Source organism: Pongo pygmaeus, chromosome 19 (assembly GCF_028885625.2).
Source record: "Pongo pygmaeus isolate AG05252 chromosome 19, NHGRI_mPonPyg2-v2.0_pri, whole genome shotgun sequence".
NCBI classification, from domain to species: Eukaryota; Metazoa; Chordata; class Mammalia; order Primates; family Hominidae; genus Pongo; species Pongo pygmaeus.
The window spans coordinates 7,681,968-7,697,777 of record NC_072392.2 but is presented as its reverse complement, the minus strand read 5'-3'; the positions used below and the strand labels follow the sequence as shown (position 1 = coordinate 7,697,777).

General features: G+C 51.0%; 1 protein-coding gene across 1 annotated transcript in view; it reads right to left on the bottom strand.

The window, feature by feature from the left end:
- Positions 1-232: 232 nt before the first annotated feature.
- Positions 233-15,810, bottom strand: part of DNAH2 (dynein axonemal heavy chain 2) — a 117,396-nt gene continuing 101,818 nt past the window's right edge. Inside the window, exons 69-86 of the mRNA XM_054455790.2 lie at positions 15,522-15,670; positions 15,206-15,339; positions 14,924-15,068; positions 14,574-14,773; positions 12,611-12,737; positions 10,364-10,550; positions 10,010-10,158; positions 9,688-9,871; positions 9,265-9,455; positions 3,487-3,678; positions 3,136-3,320; positions 2,664-2,892; positions 2,436-2,587; positions 2,202-2,316; positions 1,233-1,409; positions 1,062-1,136; positions 756-906; positions 233-598 (exon numbers count right to left, since the gene is read on the bottom strand). Coding sequence (XP_054311765.2) covers positions 444-598; positions 756-906; positions 1,062-1,136; positions 1,233-1,409; positions 2,202-2,316; positions 2,436-2,587; positions 2,664-2,892; positions 3,136-3,320; positions 3,487-3,678; positions 9,265-9,455; positions 9,688-9,871; positions 10,010-10,158; positions 10,364-10,550; positions 12,611-12,737; positions 14,574-14,773; positions 14,924-15,068; positions 15,206-15,339; positions 15,522-15,670 — 2,897 coding nt within the window. The 3' untranslated portion in view covers positions 233-443. The remainder of the gene's footprint in view (positions 599-755; positions 907-1,061; positions 1,137-1,232; positions 1,410-2,201; positions 2,317-2,435; positions 2,588-2,663; positions 2,893-3,135; positions 3,321-3,486; positions 3,679-9,264; positions 9,456-9,687; positions 9,872-10,009; positions 10,159-10,363; positions 10,551-12,610; positions 12,738-14,573; positions 14,774-14,923; positions 15,069-15,205; positions 15,340-15,521; positions 15,671-15,810) is intronic.

Here is a 15,810-nt window from a genome sequence, read left to right as displayed (position 1 = left end):
AGGTAAGCCCCGCCCCACCCACTGAAGTCCTGCCCGGAGACTTAAGCCACAGCCTCTTCAGGCGGCTCCGCCCTGCCCATTCGTTCAGGGCCACGCCTCCGTTCCTCTCCAGGCCGCCCCACCTCCCTCGCTTCCTTCCCCGTCCAGTAGCAGCTCCGCAGTAGCTCTGTCCTCTGTGAGGCCTGGGCTTCCTCCCTCCCCAGATCCTCACCATTGCATTGAGAGACTTAAGGCTTGTTGTCGCGGGTGTTTTACAGCACTGAGCTCCAATACAACTCTTTCACTTTTATGGCTAACACAGCTAGGTATCTCCAGGGCCACATCACACAAATTCGGCCAAGGTCAAAGTCTGAGTGAGGTCCAGCCTCAGTCCTAGGTGCAACATCTATCTTAGCTCCTGGAGTCCCTGACCCTCTCTCTCAAGCGGAGAGTAGGAGGAGGTCTCAGCTGTCCAGGCTCATGAGTAGAGCAGTGCCCCTCTTGATCCAGTGATCAGATGTCATGGCCCCAGACCGCAGGTCAATGCCGATGACAAAGGAGGCTCGGTCTGAGCTGCCTGCCCGGTTGGGATAGTAATAGCAGGGGCAGGAGTACATGCCTGGGGGAAAGGAGAGGAGAAGTCAGACCCCTGGAGCCTCCGGGAGAGCAGGGCAGGAGCAGGGCAGGAGCAGGTGTGGGATGGTCTGGAGCAGAGAATGGGATAGGTTCCAAACTAGGGACGGGGCAGGCAGGTCCTGCCTGGGGAGCTGTCCCACCCTTGGCGCTCTTCTTGCGGCTCTCTGCAGGCCGGAAGTGGATCGTGGGCATGAGGCAGACAAGCTGCATGGGCTCTGCCTCCACCAAGCAGGAGTTCTTCCGGTCCCAGCCAGCACCTTCCAAGTACAGGCCCCGGACCCAGACACCATCCTGGGGAGAAATGGGAGCAGGTCTGGGAGAAGCTAGACTTCAATTGCCAGCACCCCTGACCTGCTCCCTCTCTCCTCCCTTCTCATCCGATTATTTGGTATTTTTGCTCCCAGTACCCTCTTTTGCTCAGAGCCCCAAGCACAACTGGCTCCCACCTTGGGGGGATACACTAGGTTGCTGTCATCCACAGTGGAAACGATAAACTCCCAGGAGAGGCTGTCCACTGAAACCTGGGGGTTGAAGGTGAGAATAAGAGAGGACCCCGAAGAGGAGAACACATACATGGCCGCAGCATACATCCCCCTCACACTTTGCACATTGCTCACGTTGTTTTGGCGAGCTGAAGACTGCAGCACGGCAGTGAGGAAGCCAGTGGGAAAGGTGAAACCAGACAACCAGAAGATCACAGGAGGCCGGGCCCGGCTGGCCCACAGCTCAAACTGCTCCACACGCATGGCCAAGTCCCGGGTCCAAGCAGCCAATGGCTTTTGTGAGGGGTATGCCTGGGGAAGGAGTGGGTGTGTATTCACTCATTTAGCTGTGCATTCAAATCCGTATTATTTATTTATTTAGAGACAGAGTTTCGCTCTTGTCCCCCAGGCTGGAGTGCAGTGGTACGATCTTGGCTCACTGCAACCTCCACCTCCCGAGTTCAAGCGATTCTCCTGCCTCAGCCTCCCAAGTAGCTGGGATTACATGTGCCTACCACCAGGCCTAGCTAATTTTTGTATTTTTTTTAGTAGAGACGGGGTTTCACCATGTTGACCAGGCTGGTCTCAAACTCCTGAACTCAGGTGATCTGCCCACCTCAGCCTCCCAAAGTGCTGAGATTGCAGGCGTGAGCCACCGCGTCCAGCCCAAATCCTTATTTTGAGCACCTGAAGCAGATATGAGAAGACTATGTGGTGGCAGCCCCTGTTCCCCAACTACAGGTGAACAAAGCTCTCCAAAGCCAACTTCTGGGAAAGAGGCATACAACGACAGCTATTCATTGCAGTAATATTAACCAGGTAGCATTGATGAAACACCTACTGAGTGGTAGGCACAGTACGGGGAATCTCTGAAACATCCTTGGAGAGGTTAGTAATTTGCCCTGAGAAAGTCTGTAAGTTAATAAGTTGTATGAAGTCAGTCAATGAATGGCAGAGCCAGGTTTCAACCTTGAACCTATCTAACTTCAAAGTTTCGGCTCTCTGCAGTTTGCTTTATGCCCACCTAGAACCAGAAGATTGGGGGGCCCAAGATTGAGAGGGGAGCTCATTGTTGGAGAAGGATCAACAATGGTATAATCTTGCCTTTCCCCAGAGCGGAGGAACGTGGGCATCAAAGATGCAATTGAAAATCTCTTCCAGGCTTGTAGACATGACGATGAGACCCTGGATGCCTTTCTCTAGGTCTGTCAGTGAGAACCTGAGCAGGATGAGGTGGAGTGTTAGAGATGGGGTGGGCCTGGGAACGTCATTCTAGCCAGAAGGTGAAGGCCTCTCCTCACCCCCTCCCCTGTTCCGTAGAGTCCCCCTCCGTCTTACAGGATGGTCTGCATCAGTGTGTTGTATCTCTGGATCTCCTGCAGAAGGACCACATTGAGAGGGGAGGGGTCGAGAGCTAGCAGTTTTCGAGTCCCCTCATAGTCGATCATTTCAGGGATCTTCTGCTTCACATCAGCGGCCAACTCAAGGACCTGAGCAGGCAGGAGCTCTTGAGTGTAGCCCCCCTCTTCTCATCACTTTCCCTCCCCCAGGCCCGGCTCTTTTTACCTTCTCTTCCCGGGTCTGGCCTCCAGCCCTGGTGGGTGTAATCTGAGGTTGCAAGGAAAGCAAAGTATCAAAGAGGGTTCGTGCCTCAGTGATCTGAGAGGCCACATCAGCATTGGGGTGCTGGCCAAAGGCCTCAGGGGGGTCCATGCCAGGCAATAAGCTGATGTATTCCTTGTAAGAAGCCAGGCTCCCATCCTTGGGGATGAAATAAGTCTCCAGTGCTGACAACCTAGGGAGTCATAGCATAATTACTGCCACATTGTGGGGACTCAGGCTTCAATGCCAGGCCAAGACCCCAAGCCTATGCATGTCCCATTTGTCCAGCTCCCTGCACTGCTCCCTCTCCCAATCCCACAAACTCTGTCTTCTCCCAATCTCAGGTCCTCTCCTCAAACATTTCCCCCACCCCTGATCCCACCACCTGGCTGACTTATGACCTCTGGCTCCCTGCCCAGGGCCACCTCCCCCTCACCGGTAGAAGGGAGTTGATAGAGACTGGTCACAGAAATAATCATTGATGTAGGTGGTCAGCAGGCGCCGGTCCCAGTCATCTGTGACATGTCCACCATAGTTGATGCCGGCAATGAGGTACTTAAGTGCGTCCCAAGGTGTCTCCTCATACTCATCGAGATAGAGGCTCAGCAAGTTTTCCGACACCTAGGCACGATCCCAACCCAAGCCCCCATTCCCAGAGTTATGGCAGGAAATCTGCCAATGGGGCTTCAACACAGGCTTCGTGTCCACGGATATTCCCACAGGGGAGCTACAGGGTAGGACATGTAAGGAGAGAGGGCTGGGATGAGGACCCCTGGCTAATACACACCTCAAAGTCGGAGTCATTGAAGCCATAGATGATGTTCCAGCCAAGTTGCAGGAACTTTTTGCGTTCAAGTAATACAGAGTGGAAGAAACAGAGTGAAAACAGCAGCTTCTTATATTTGGCAGGTTTGGAGCAGCGGGAAAACTGTGGTTCTGACATCAGTTGGTAAAGACGTGTCATGTTGGCCTTTAGGCCCTAGGGACAATGAAATACAAAGATGGGGTGACATGCATCATACTCAGATCTGCCACTAGCACCGCCATGTACAGTTGTGGAGGTTCCTCATTGCACAAAGGCACTGGCTGAAAGGGTGAGTAGAGGCTGAAATGTAGCCGTTGATCTACATGCCGAGATCTGCATTCTTCCACAAGGCTGAGTGCCTTTCTCTGATTCACAGATAGGCACTGCATGGGCTTGCGGCAGCCCTGCCTTCTTGTCCCACCACTTTTTTTTTTTTTTTTTTTTTTTTTGAGACGGAGTTTCGCTCTTGTTGCCCAGGCTGGAGTGCAATGGTGTGATCTCAGCTCACTGCAACCTCTGCCTCCTGGATTCAAGCAATTCTCCTGCCTCAGCCTCTCAAGTAGCTGTGATTACAGGCGCCTGCCACCACGCCCAGCTAATTTTTTGTATTTTTAGTAGAGATAGGGTTTCACTATGTTGGCCAGGCTGGTCTCAAACTCCTGACCTCAAGCAATCCACCCGCCTCGGCCTCCCAAAGCGCTGGGATTACAGGTGTAAGACACCGCACCCAGCCATCCCACCACTTTTGATCCTCTGAGCCCTGATGTTCTCAGTGGTAGGTAGGCCAGCGCAATTTGGGGTGCCAGAAAATATGAACAAAGATAAATACATATACATGCAACTAACAAAAATGTACAGAATTGTGTGCAAAGGTTAGTGTAGATTAAAAAGGCCATAATATATCATCAAGGAAGAACAGTCTATGTGATTGGCATTATTAGTCTCCATGAGCAAGCTGGGATTTGAACTAAGCCTTCCAAATGGGAAGGATATGACTAGGCTTGAGAGGAGAGTCTTGCTTTCCTGGAGATGGAATGAATTGAATAAAGGCACCAAGGACAGAGTAAAGTGAGAGGGTGAGCCTGGCTGAAGTCAAGTGCAAGTGCTCAGGTGGGAAGAGGAGGGCCGTGGATAGATGGAGATGCAATAAGAGTAATGGATGTGTGGCCGGGCGTGGTGGCTCACGCCTGTAATCCCAGCACTTTGGGAGGCCGAGGTGGGCAGATCAGGAGGTCAGCAGTTTGAGACCAGCCTGGCCAATATGGTGAAACCCCTCTCTACTAAAAATACAAAAATTAGACAGGCGTGGTGACGCGTGCCTGTAGTCCCAGCTACTCGGGAGGCTGAGGCAGAAGAATCGCTTGAACCCGGGAGGCGGAGGTTGCAGAGCGCCACTGCACTCTAGCCTGGGTGACAGAGCAAGACTCCGTCTCAAAAAAAAAAAAAAAAAAAAAGAATAATGGATGTTTGAGCCATTTGGACTTGATTCACCGGGCATCATGGAGCCAGTCTCTATCTTGAGTAGGACAGCGATCTGTTCAAACAGCGTTTTAAAAAGACTTATCTATGACTGACAGAATGGAATAGTGAGAAACTTGAGGAATACTGGATAGCAGTAACAAAAATAACGTGACTTTTTAAAAAATGCCACTTATGACATCAAGATATGTCAAGTACCAAGAAATAAATCCAATTAAAATGTATGATTATTAATGGAGAAAATTACAGAATTTTAGGCCAGGAATAGTGGCTCAGACCTGTAATCTCAACACTTTGGGAGGCCAAGATGGGAGGATCACTTGAGCCTAGGAGTTTGAGACCAACCCAGGCAATGTAACAAGACTCTGTCTCTATTAAAAAAATAAAAAAGAAAAAAGAACATTACAGAATTTTATTAAAATAAATAATAAATGGAAGCTGGGAACAGTGGCTCATGCCACCCGCAATCCCATTGTGCTATGATTGTACCACTGCACTCCAACCTGGGCTATAGAGCAAGACCCTCTCTCTCTAAAAAAAAGAGGAAAAAATGAATAAATGGAGAAATATACTTAAAGATTAGGAGTTTCATTGTTCTGAGGATCTCAATTTTCTCCAAATTGATGAATAGAATTTTTTTAATAGAACAAACAAATTCTAAAATTTATATTGGAGAATAAAAGGTCAAGAATAGCCTGAAGAAGAATAAGGTAAGAGGATGTGCCTTACCAGCCATCAAGAATTATTATAAAGCTATATGGTAATTAAGACTAAAGTATATCAGCATGGCACTGTGGGTTACACCTGTAATCCCAGCAATTTGGGAGGCTGAAGCAGGAGGACAGCTTAAGTCCAGGAGTCCAAGACCAGCCTGACCAACATGGTGAAACCCAGTCTCTACAAAAAAAAACACAAAAATTAGCCAGAGTGGTGGCACACACCTATGAGGTGCAGGTGGAAGGATTGCTAGAGCCTTGGAGGCGGAGGTTGCAGTGAGCCAAGATGGTGCCAGTGCACTCCAGTCTGGGCCACAGAGTGAGACTCCATCCCAAACAAACAAACAAACAAAGACTAAAGTATTGATTCCAGGATAAAACAATTTGACCAATGAACAGAATAAAGGACCCTGAAACCCATACATATATGGAAACATGATTGAAGGCTGAGCAGGCACTACAGATCAGAAAAGTACTTTCGCAGTGTTTGAGAAGTGGTACTGGCAGAATTGGTTATCCATGTAGAAAAAAATAAAATTGGCTGGGCGGGGTGGCTGATGCCTGTAATCCCAACAGTTTGGAAGGCTGAGGTAGGTGGATCACCTGAGGTAAGAAGTTCGAGACCAGCCTGGTCAACATGGTGAAACCCCGTCTCTACAAAAAGTAACAAAATTAGCTGGGCAGGGTGGCAGGTGCCTATAATCTCAGCTACTCAGGAGACTGAGGCAGGAGAATCGCTTGAACCTGGGAGGCAGAGGTTGCAGTGAGCCGAAATCACGCCACTGCACTCCAGCCTGGGTGACAGAGCAAGACTCTGTCTCAAAAAAAGCAAAACAAAACAAAAGAAAATTGGACCTCTACCTCATACCACAGTCACAAAAATGAATTCCAAGTGATTAAAAACTTAAATGTGAAAGTCAAATTATAAATTTTTTGGAAGGCAAGTATAGGAGAGTACTTTTACAATCTTAAAGTAAGCAAGGATTTCTTGAACAAGACAAAGGAGCACAAACCATTTAAAAAAGGAAACATAGCTAAATTCAACCTCATAAAAATTAAGAATTTCTCTTCACCAAAAAACAGCATAAAAGAGAAGAGACAAACCACAAAACACATAACTGACAAAGGATTAGGATCTGGAATATATGAAGAACTACGAAACGCGAAGAACATCATGAATGAATGTCAAGCACATAATGTTGAATGAAAAAAGCAACTTGCAGATAAACATATATAGCAATGGTTGCATTAGCAATACAAACTTTCTCATTACAATGAAAAAGAATCCCTAACTCCAGAGGAAAAGAAAAACATTATAAAGAAAATGACAAATACAAGATTCAGAAGAGTGGTTTCCTCTGAGTGGGGAGGGAAAGTGATGAGATTGGGAAGAGGCACACTGGGACTTCAAAGAAAATCCTGGGATTTTTCTTTCTTAAAAGGATGATGGGCCGGGTGCAGTGACTTACGCCTGTAATCCCAGCACTTTGGGAGGCCGAGAGGAGGCGGATCACCTGAGGTCAGGAGTTCGAGACCAGCCTGGCCAACATGGTGAAACTCCACCTCTACTAAAAATACAAAAATTAGCCAGGTGTGGTGGCGGGCACCTGTAATCCCAGCTACTCGGAGGCTGAGGCAGGAGAATCACTTGAATCTGGGAGGCGGATGTTTCAGTGAGCTGAGATGGCGCCACTGCACTCCAGCCTGGGCGACAGAGCGAGACTCCATCTCAAAAAAAAAAAAAAAAAGATGATGGGCACACAGATATTCATGGAATCATGATCCTTTATAACTTGCATATAATATTTTATAAATCTTCTTTTGTACCTACTTAATATCTAGCTTTTTTAAAAGACTGGATTGCAGGAAGTGACCCAGGAATATACTCCAGGACTATACCCCAAACTGGCAACTGGGGGCTGTGAATACAGGGACTTTCTTATTTGAAGTAAAACTCAGGCTGGGTGCAGTGGCTCACACCTGTAATCCCTGTAATCCCAGCACTTTGGGAAGCCAAGGTGGGTGGATCACCTGAGGTCAGGAGTTCGAGACCAGCCTAGCCAACATGGTGAAACCCTGTCTCTACTAAGAATGCAAAAATTAGCAGGGCATAGTGGCACACACCTGTAATCCCAGCTACTCGGGTGGCTGAGGCAGGAGAACTGCTTGAACCTGGGAGGCGGAGCCCAGGCTGCAGTGTAATGGCGCAATCTCGGCTCCCTGCAACCTCCACCTCTAGCTGGGGTTATCATACCTGAACTCCATATCTAACCTTCCTGAGCTCAGGTGATCCACCTGCTTCAGCCTCCCCAAATGCTAGGATTACAGGTGTGAGCCATCACACCCGGCCCGAGCCACCATGCCTGGCCAAGACTCTTTCTAAAAACATATCCTGTCTCTAAACATAATCACATTCTGAGCCTTGGGGGTTGGGAAAAAAAAGTGTGAAACAAGTGTGCTATTATGGTGCTGGTGTGCCAAGAAGTGCTTTGTAATCCGATGGCAATTCAGAGCTGGAACTGACTTTGGGGCTGGTGCCAGAGATGGGATTAGAGTTGAAATCATGAAAAGGACAATTTCTCCAACAACTCGTGAAAGGAGAAAGTAGAATGAGAAACGCTGGGTCAGGACTGAGGGTCCCTCCCCTCTTTGGCCCTCCCCTCTTAGTCCTTAGGTCAAGGAGTAAGTATTGCAATCTGGCCACAGGCAGAGGAAAAAGAAACACAGAAGTAATAAATGATATGTCAAAAGACGGGGAAAGCAGGAGCGATGTGTCAGGGAGCCAGGGAAAGGGACAGTCGACTGTCACAGCTGCCCCAAGTGGCCAAGGAGGATTAAGAATGATGAAAGGCACCCATGCGTGATTCAAACAGCTCTTATCTGTTGAGGATGATACATGCTGGTCCATGTACTTTTCACAGGGTGAGCAAAAAGGATTTTGATCTCGACTAAGCGCAATGAAAAGCTACTAAAATAGTTTAAGCAGGGGTGAGTGGGTGAAGCGCAGTGACACGGCAGATTTTAGAGGGTGGTGATGATTGCATTTGGTGATGAGCTTGTGATATTGGAGATAAAAATTTCAGTAGAGTCGGAGGAAAGGAAAGGCAAAGAGGCAGGAAGTGTGACATTCGGAAGAGGATGTAAGGAAATGATGGGAGGCAGGAAGGTTCTGAGGTATAAAAGAATGAATTTGGGGACCCAACTACCCAAACTCTGGTTCTGGAATACTTATTTACTCTTTCTGTATCTCAGTTTCCTATCTTTAAAATGGGGGTAACAGTATTCACCTTATAGGGTGTGTGTGTGCATGCACGCATATTAAATGAATTAATAAATGTAAAGAACTTAGAACAGTGCCTGGCACATGAGAATCACTCAAGAAATGTTAGCTGTTATTATTGTGTTCTAGGAGTTTGGCACAAAGAGGAGAGGAATGAGGTGGAATTTTTTGAGGACAATCAAATCAAAGCCATGTTGTTGTTAGGTTAAGCCCTCTCTCTGGTGCTAGCAGGAGGTAAGGTGGACCAGATGGCCCTGATGATGCTGGCTCTCTATGGCCACGTACCTTTGGTGGTTCTGTGGTCATCTTGATGCTGACCTGCAAGATTGAGATAGGGAAGTCTGGGTGGGGGCTGGAGCTGAGCCAGAGGCGGAAGGATGGATGAGGATCCTCCACCTGCAGCTGCTCCACCAGCTTGTCCAGATTAGGCATCCAAGACAGTGACAGGTGGCAGTTTGCCAGGAACACCCAATGTCCTGCAAGGAGATGCCAGGGTCAGTGGGAATCATTTCCTAAGCCCTGCCTGTCCTCACGCTTTCCACCTGGTATTGGGGTGGGGGTGCTGGGGGGGCCTAACCCTCAGATCTGCCACTTCTGGGGCCCTCTGTAGAAGTGGGAGGTACAGGGACGGTAATATAATTGAGGTTGGAGGTTTTAGGGACAAGGACTGGGCTGAAGATGGGGGTGAAAGAAAGGATGGACACCAACCCTGAGTCACACCCTCTCGGAGGAGCCGAGCAGCGATGGGGGCCTGGCCCTGGCCCAGGGACAGGGCGTGGAAGCGCTGGGCCATGCCTGTGTGCTCTGCCAGCTGCAGCAGGGCGCTGGTGGGGTCCACACCAGGGGACAGGATGAACACGAGTGGGGATCGTGGGGTTGAATCCTCCATCACCTGCCAGAAGCACAGGTATAGCATCAGGCAGAAGGCCACATGACCAAAGTGGGAGAGAGAGATAAAGGAGACTGAAACAGAGCGAGGGAGGCAGGAAGGACCCAGGGGCTGTGGGGACAAGGAAGCCGAGCCACCGACCAACTTCATATTCAGCACAGGCGGCTCGATGAAGCGGGAGCCAAGGTTGGTGACGATGAAGGAGGTCACGCAGAAGGCCACTCGGTCCTGGCGCAGGGAGCGGACGATCAGCATCCGTTGCATTTCATTGCAGGCATTTTCCCACTCACCTGGGGATGAGGTGAGTCATTGCAGGGAGAGGGAGTGAGTCTGGAAGAGCGGGGAATCCAGACAAAGGGGCACCTGCCGGGAATGTGCTCCGGGCCAGGAGGTGGGCACCAGCTGGGAGAGGGGATGGAGGACAACGAGAAGGGCAGGCACGTGGCTGAATGGAGGGAAGGAGAAAAGTGAGAGTGGGGCACAGACGCCCGGTACCTGGCAGCATCGCCTTCTCCGGGGCAGCATTGGTATACCACAGGTGCCAGTCACGAGGGTACTGCTCAAAGGAGTTCATGAGTCCGTGGAAGTTGGTCAGTTTGTCTAGCTCTGTGATGTTATCCCAGTAGGCATCTGCAAGCCAGCTAGTACATGGATTGTCCATTTGACCCTCCCGATCCAAGACCTGGTGGGAGAGGGGGAGGAAGAAAGGGATTGACTTGAGAATACTTCAAAAGAAGAGTGATCTTTTTCTCCTTTCTCTCTCTCTCTCTCTATTCCTCTCTCTCTCTCAGTGGGAAAGCCAAAATGGATTTTTTCTTTTTCTGAGATGGAGTCTTATTCTTGTCACCTAGGCCAGAGTGCAATGGCACAATCTTGGCTCACTGCAACCTCTGACCCCCAGGTTCAAGCGATTCTCCTGCCTCAGCCTCCTGAGTAGCTGAGATTACAGGTGCTCGCCACCACACCTGGCTAATTATTGTATTTTTAGTAGAGACGGGGTTTCACCGTGTTGGCCAGGCTGGTCTCGAACTCCTGATCTCAGGTGATCATCCTCCTCGGCCTCCCAAAGTACTGGGATTACAGGTGTGAGCCACCGCACCCAGGCCAAAATGGGTTTTGTATGAGAGTGAAGAGATGAATACGGGGATCCTGGGGAATAAACGTGGGAGTCCAGGACTCAGACCCTGCCCTTAGCCCTCACAGTTCAAATTTAGGAAGCTGGCGCCCTCTGCTGGTTTCGTGGTAATAATGTCTCCAACCTAATGACTGGTTGGTAGCCTCACCTTCACAGAAGCACAAACTATTTACTCATTCATTCGCTCACTTGCTTATTCATTCTTCTTAACAAATATTTATTGTTCGCCAACTATGCATTTTAATCATTGGGATGCATTACTGAGCAAAATGGACAAATATCTCTGCCCTTGGGGATTTTATTTTCTAACATGGGATTGTGAATTCATGGGCAGATTATGAACCAAAAACATAACAAATAAGTAAATTATCTAGTATAGCAAAGACAGCAGTGCCATGGAAAAATAGGATACTCTGAGGAGGGTAAGGGAGACTGGGAGTGTTGAGGGGTAGTTTGAAGTATTAAATAAGATCAAGGTCGCACTGAGGTGAGGTTTGAAGGAGGTGAGAGACGGCCAGTTGCACACGCCAGGGAGCAGGCTTCCAGCAGGAGGCACGGCCACGCAAAGGCCCTGAGGCGAGATGTGCCAGGGGGTTTGGGGAGGGCAATGAGGCCTGCGTGGCTGGAGTGGAGTGGGGGCTGTGTGGTGGGAGGTGGCGCCAGTCATGGGGAGCCCGTCACAATGGCATCCACTTTAAAAGGACCTCTCAGGCCGGGCACAGTGGCTCACACCTATAATCCCAGCACTTTGGGAGGCTGAGGTGGGAGGATCACTTGAGCCCAGGAGTTCGAGACCAGCCTGGGCAACATGGTGGGACCCCGCCTCTACAAAAAATACAAAAATTAGCCAGGCGTGGTGGCGCAGGCCTGTAGTCCCAGCTATTCCAGAGGCTAAGATGCGAGGATGGCTTGAGCCCGGGAGGTCGAGGCTGCAGTAAGCCAAGATCACTGCCACTGCAGTCCAGCCTGAGTGACAGAGTGGGACCTCTCTGGTTGCTGTGTTGAGAGTTTGGGGTGGGAGGCAGGAAGTGAAGGTGGGAAAAGTCAAGAAAATGTCTAGGAGGGCGGGAGAGTGCAGCATGGTTGTCTGGAAGCCTTAAGGGCCTCCTTGAGATTCATAATCACGGACTTAAAGCGAGTCCAGTCGGTGTGGATGTGTTCTTCTCCAGCCATGCTCAGTGCACGGGCCGCGCAGGGACAGAGGGGAAGAGGGGCTGGATCTCGCCAGAGTGGTAGATGCGACACAGAGAGGAGGAAAACGGGGGTTGAGGAGCCTGCGAGGGAGATTGTGAGGGCGACCGTGGAACTCAGGCTGGGGAAGGAGTGCCTTGAAAGGCAGTAAAAAAGTGGCAAGATCAGGCCAATCTGTGCGTCACAGGTGAGACATGCCACAAAGCCCAGCCTGTGCTGAGTGCAAGGGGGTGCATGGCAAGTCACCTCCGCAGCCCCAGGGAGCTCACCATGCACCTGATGCTGGCCTGGATTTTCTCAGCTCACTCACTGATGCCGTGGGCCTGACCCTCTGGGTCTGGAGTCCCTGTCACACTTGCCCTCATCCCCAACCTTGACCATCCCCCATCCTGGGATGTGCTCTCTGCCCAACTCACCACACCCCCACGTAGAAAGAAGTTGTATTCATCCATGTTGAGCTTGCCAGAAGTCTCCAAGATTTTGGCACACATATGAAAACTGAACAGTAGTTTGTGGCGTTCAAAAAGGGTACGGCAGGTGTACCTGGGAGAAAGGGACAGGGAAGAGGGAGGGGCAGGATGGAATGGGGGCTGATGCTCCACGCGAATGCTATGATCCTGCTATCACACAGCCTCATACAGAGGACCTCACCAGCCTCTAATCCTAACCTCCTGGAAACAGCCGAGGACTCAGGGGCCTAGAGACAAGAATTTCACTTATTATTACTTTTTTTTTTTTTTTTACTTTTTGAGACAGAGTTTCGCTCTTGTCGCCCAGGCTGGAGTACAATGGCGCGATCTCAGCTCACTGCAACCTCCACCTCCCAGGTTCAAGCAATTCTCCTGCCTCAGCTTCCCAAGTAGCTGGGATTACAGGAGCCCATCACCAGGCCCAGCTAATTTTTGTATTTTTAGTAGAGATGGGGTTTCACCATGTTGGCCAGGCTGGTCTTGAACTCCTGACCTCAGGTGATCCACCCGTCTCAGCTTCCCGAAGTGCTGGGATTACAGGTGTGAGCCAACGTGCCCAGCCATTCACTCATAATTAGTCATTCAGTTCCATTAAAAAAACAAAACATTCATTATTCCCCTACTGTCTTGCCAGGCACTCTGCTAGGTCCTGAAGACACAAAGATGAATAAGCCACAGTCTCGCAGAGGACAGAGAGGCCACCGGTTATGATGTCCCTGCCTGCTGGACTCGGAAAGTTTCCGAGGAGCTGCCCCAAAAGCTGCAGCAAAGTTTTCAGGTGACATGGAGAGGCAGGGAGGTCACAGCGTGAGCAAAAGCACGAGAAGGGCGCAGCGTGCAGGGCAGTCAGGGACGCTCAGGCCCCCAGCGCAAGGTGGGAAAGGTGAGGCTGAGGCAGCAGAAGGCCAGGTCATGAGGGCTTTCGTGGGCCACAGGGACCAAGCAACCAACCACTGGCAGTCAGACCCGGGAAGCGGCATGGACAGATTTGCTCAGATGGGCAATACAGGAGGGTGGGTTGAGAGGGACAGTGGGTAGAGGCGGAAAGACCTCTAGGAGACCATTGTGCAACTCAGAAAAAAGGATCACCAGGGCCAGAACTAAAGTACAGCCAAGCAGTGGGAAGATGGGGAGGAAACAGTTGCAGAAATATTCATGAACAAAACCTGGTGACTGCTTTGAAAGGGAAGAGTCAAGGATAACTCCCAGTTTTTGCCAGGCATGGTGGCTCATGCCTGTAATCCCAACACTGTGGGAGACCATGGCAGGTCTCCTTGAGCTCAGGAGTTTGAGACGAGCCAGGGCAACATAGGGAGACTCTTTCTGTACAAATAAAAATTATAAAAAATAAAGGACTCTCAATTTCTGGCTTGGGTGACTGGGTCATGGGCGTTGGTGCCATCCAAGGATGAGGACCCTGAAGGAAGAGGGAAGAGAATGAGTTGGATCTGAAGCGAGTTGAGCTTGAAGGGTCTGTGGGATGTCAGGGTAGAGAAGTCCAGTTCCTTGCTGCTCAAATGTGATCCACAGACCGGGAGCAGTGGCACCCCCTGGGAGCTTGTTGGAGTTGCAGAACCCCAGGCCCCACCCCAGACCTGCCAAATCCCAACCGGTATTTTCACAAGATTGCCAGTGCGCTTCCTGCCCATTAACGTCTGGGCAGTGCTGGTGTTGCCAACAGTTGTGTAGACAAGTCCAGTGCTCAAGGGAGGGCTACAGATGCAAGACGGGGAATCATCGGCCCACAGGTGATGGTTAAGCCATGAGAGTGAGGAGCTACCAGGAGGACATATGCCGAGAACAGCGGCAGGCTGAGAGCCGCAGTGCGGGAAAGCACGAAGGTGCAGTGGCCAGAAGAACCACGGCCGCTCGGCCTCCGGGCTGGGGCATATTGGGGGCACCCTCAGACCTGTAGACAGCATAGGTGTGGTAGTCGTTCAGGTAGTCAATGCGGTCCTCCAGTTTATTGCTGCGGTGACTCTTGTCGATGCTGAGGATGAAGAGGCTGATGTAGGCATCCAGTGAGAACTGGTACATGGGGTCGATGCAGCCCATATCATTGAGCACGAAGAACAGGATTGATGCCCGCTGGGCGCACGGACGGTAAGCCTGCCAGCGGGGGGCGGGGGGGTGGAGTCAGGGCCACCGAGGGACGGGGCAGGGAGCAGGGGCTCAGGGAAGGAGGGGTCTCAAGCCGTCATGATGGAGTTGCATCTTGGATGGCTGGCGGGAGGCAGGACTGGAGGGCCGGGAGCTTACCTCCCGTGCCAAGTCAATGTTGATCTCCGTGGTCTCACTGGTCTCCAGCTGCTCAGTCACCTCTGTGGCTGTGATCTTGGAGGTCTGCAGCGTGTTCACCAGCTGCACGTCATCCAGCAGGGAGCCGGTGGCCTCATTCAGCAGCCTAGGGGGAGGCCCAGAGGCACATGGAGCAAGGGGTTAGGGGGACCAGGCTCCCTGGGCTGCTGTCGTGCCTGGGGTAGACTGGGGTAGACTGGGAGTAGACCCATGGGGCGGTGGGAGGGGAAGGCAGGGTCTCACCGCAGGATCTCATCCTCCAGCTCCTTGAGCTTCCTCTTGCCAGCCGCGATGTTGATGACCAGTGAGTCCTTCTGCTCCTCCAGCTCAGGCCGCTCCTTCCGCACCACAATGCCCAGCAGCTGGGCCTCCAGGCCCTGGAGGCATCAGGGCTCACAGTGAGGGGCTCTCACCCCTTCGACCTTCACCTTCCTCATCCCTTTCCACCTCCAAAGACCCCTCATCCTCAGCTGCCCAACACAAGCTTATCCCTTTTCTCAATCCTTCCAAACTCTTCCTGCTTCACCCTAGCTCAGTCTGGACCTCAGCCTGCACCCACCTGTTCTTTAACAGCAAAGTTGACGATGGTGGTCTTGGCTGAGGTCTCTGGGCTGTAGTGGGGGTTGGAGAGCTTGGTGGTGATGTAGAAACGGAAATTGGTATTATATTCCACCTCCTTATCGCCAATGCGCATCAACAGCCGACCACCTGCATCCACGGAAGGGTCAGGGGCAAGGACTCCATGTGACGGGTACAAGCTAACCCGCCCCCCACCGGCATCCAGGGGCAGTGACTTAGCCTGTCCTAAGGCCCCAGCCCCAGGGCTGTCCGAACGGAGGGACAGGTAA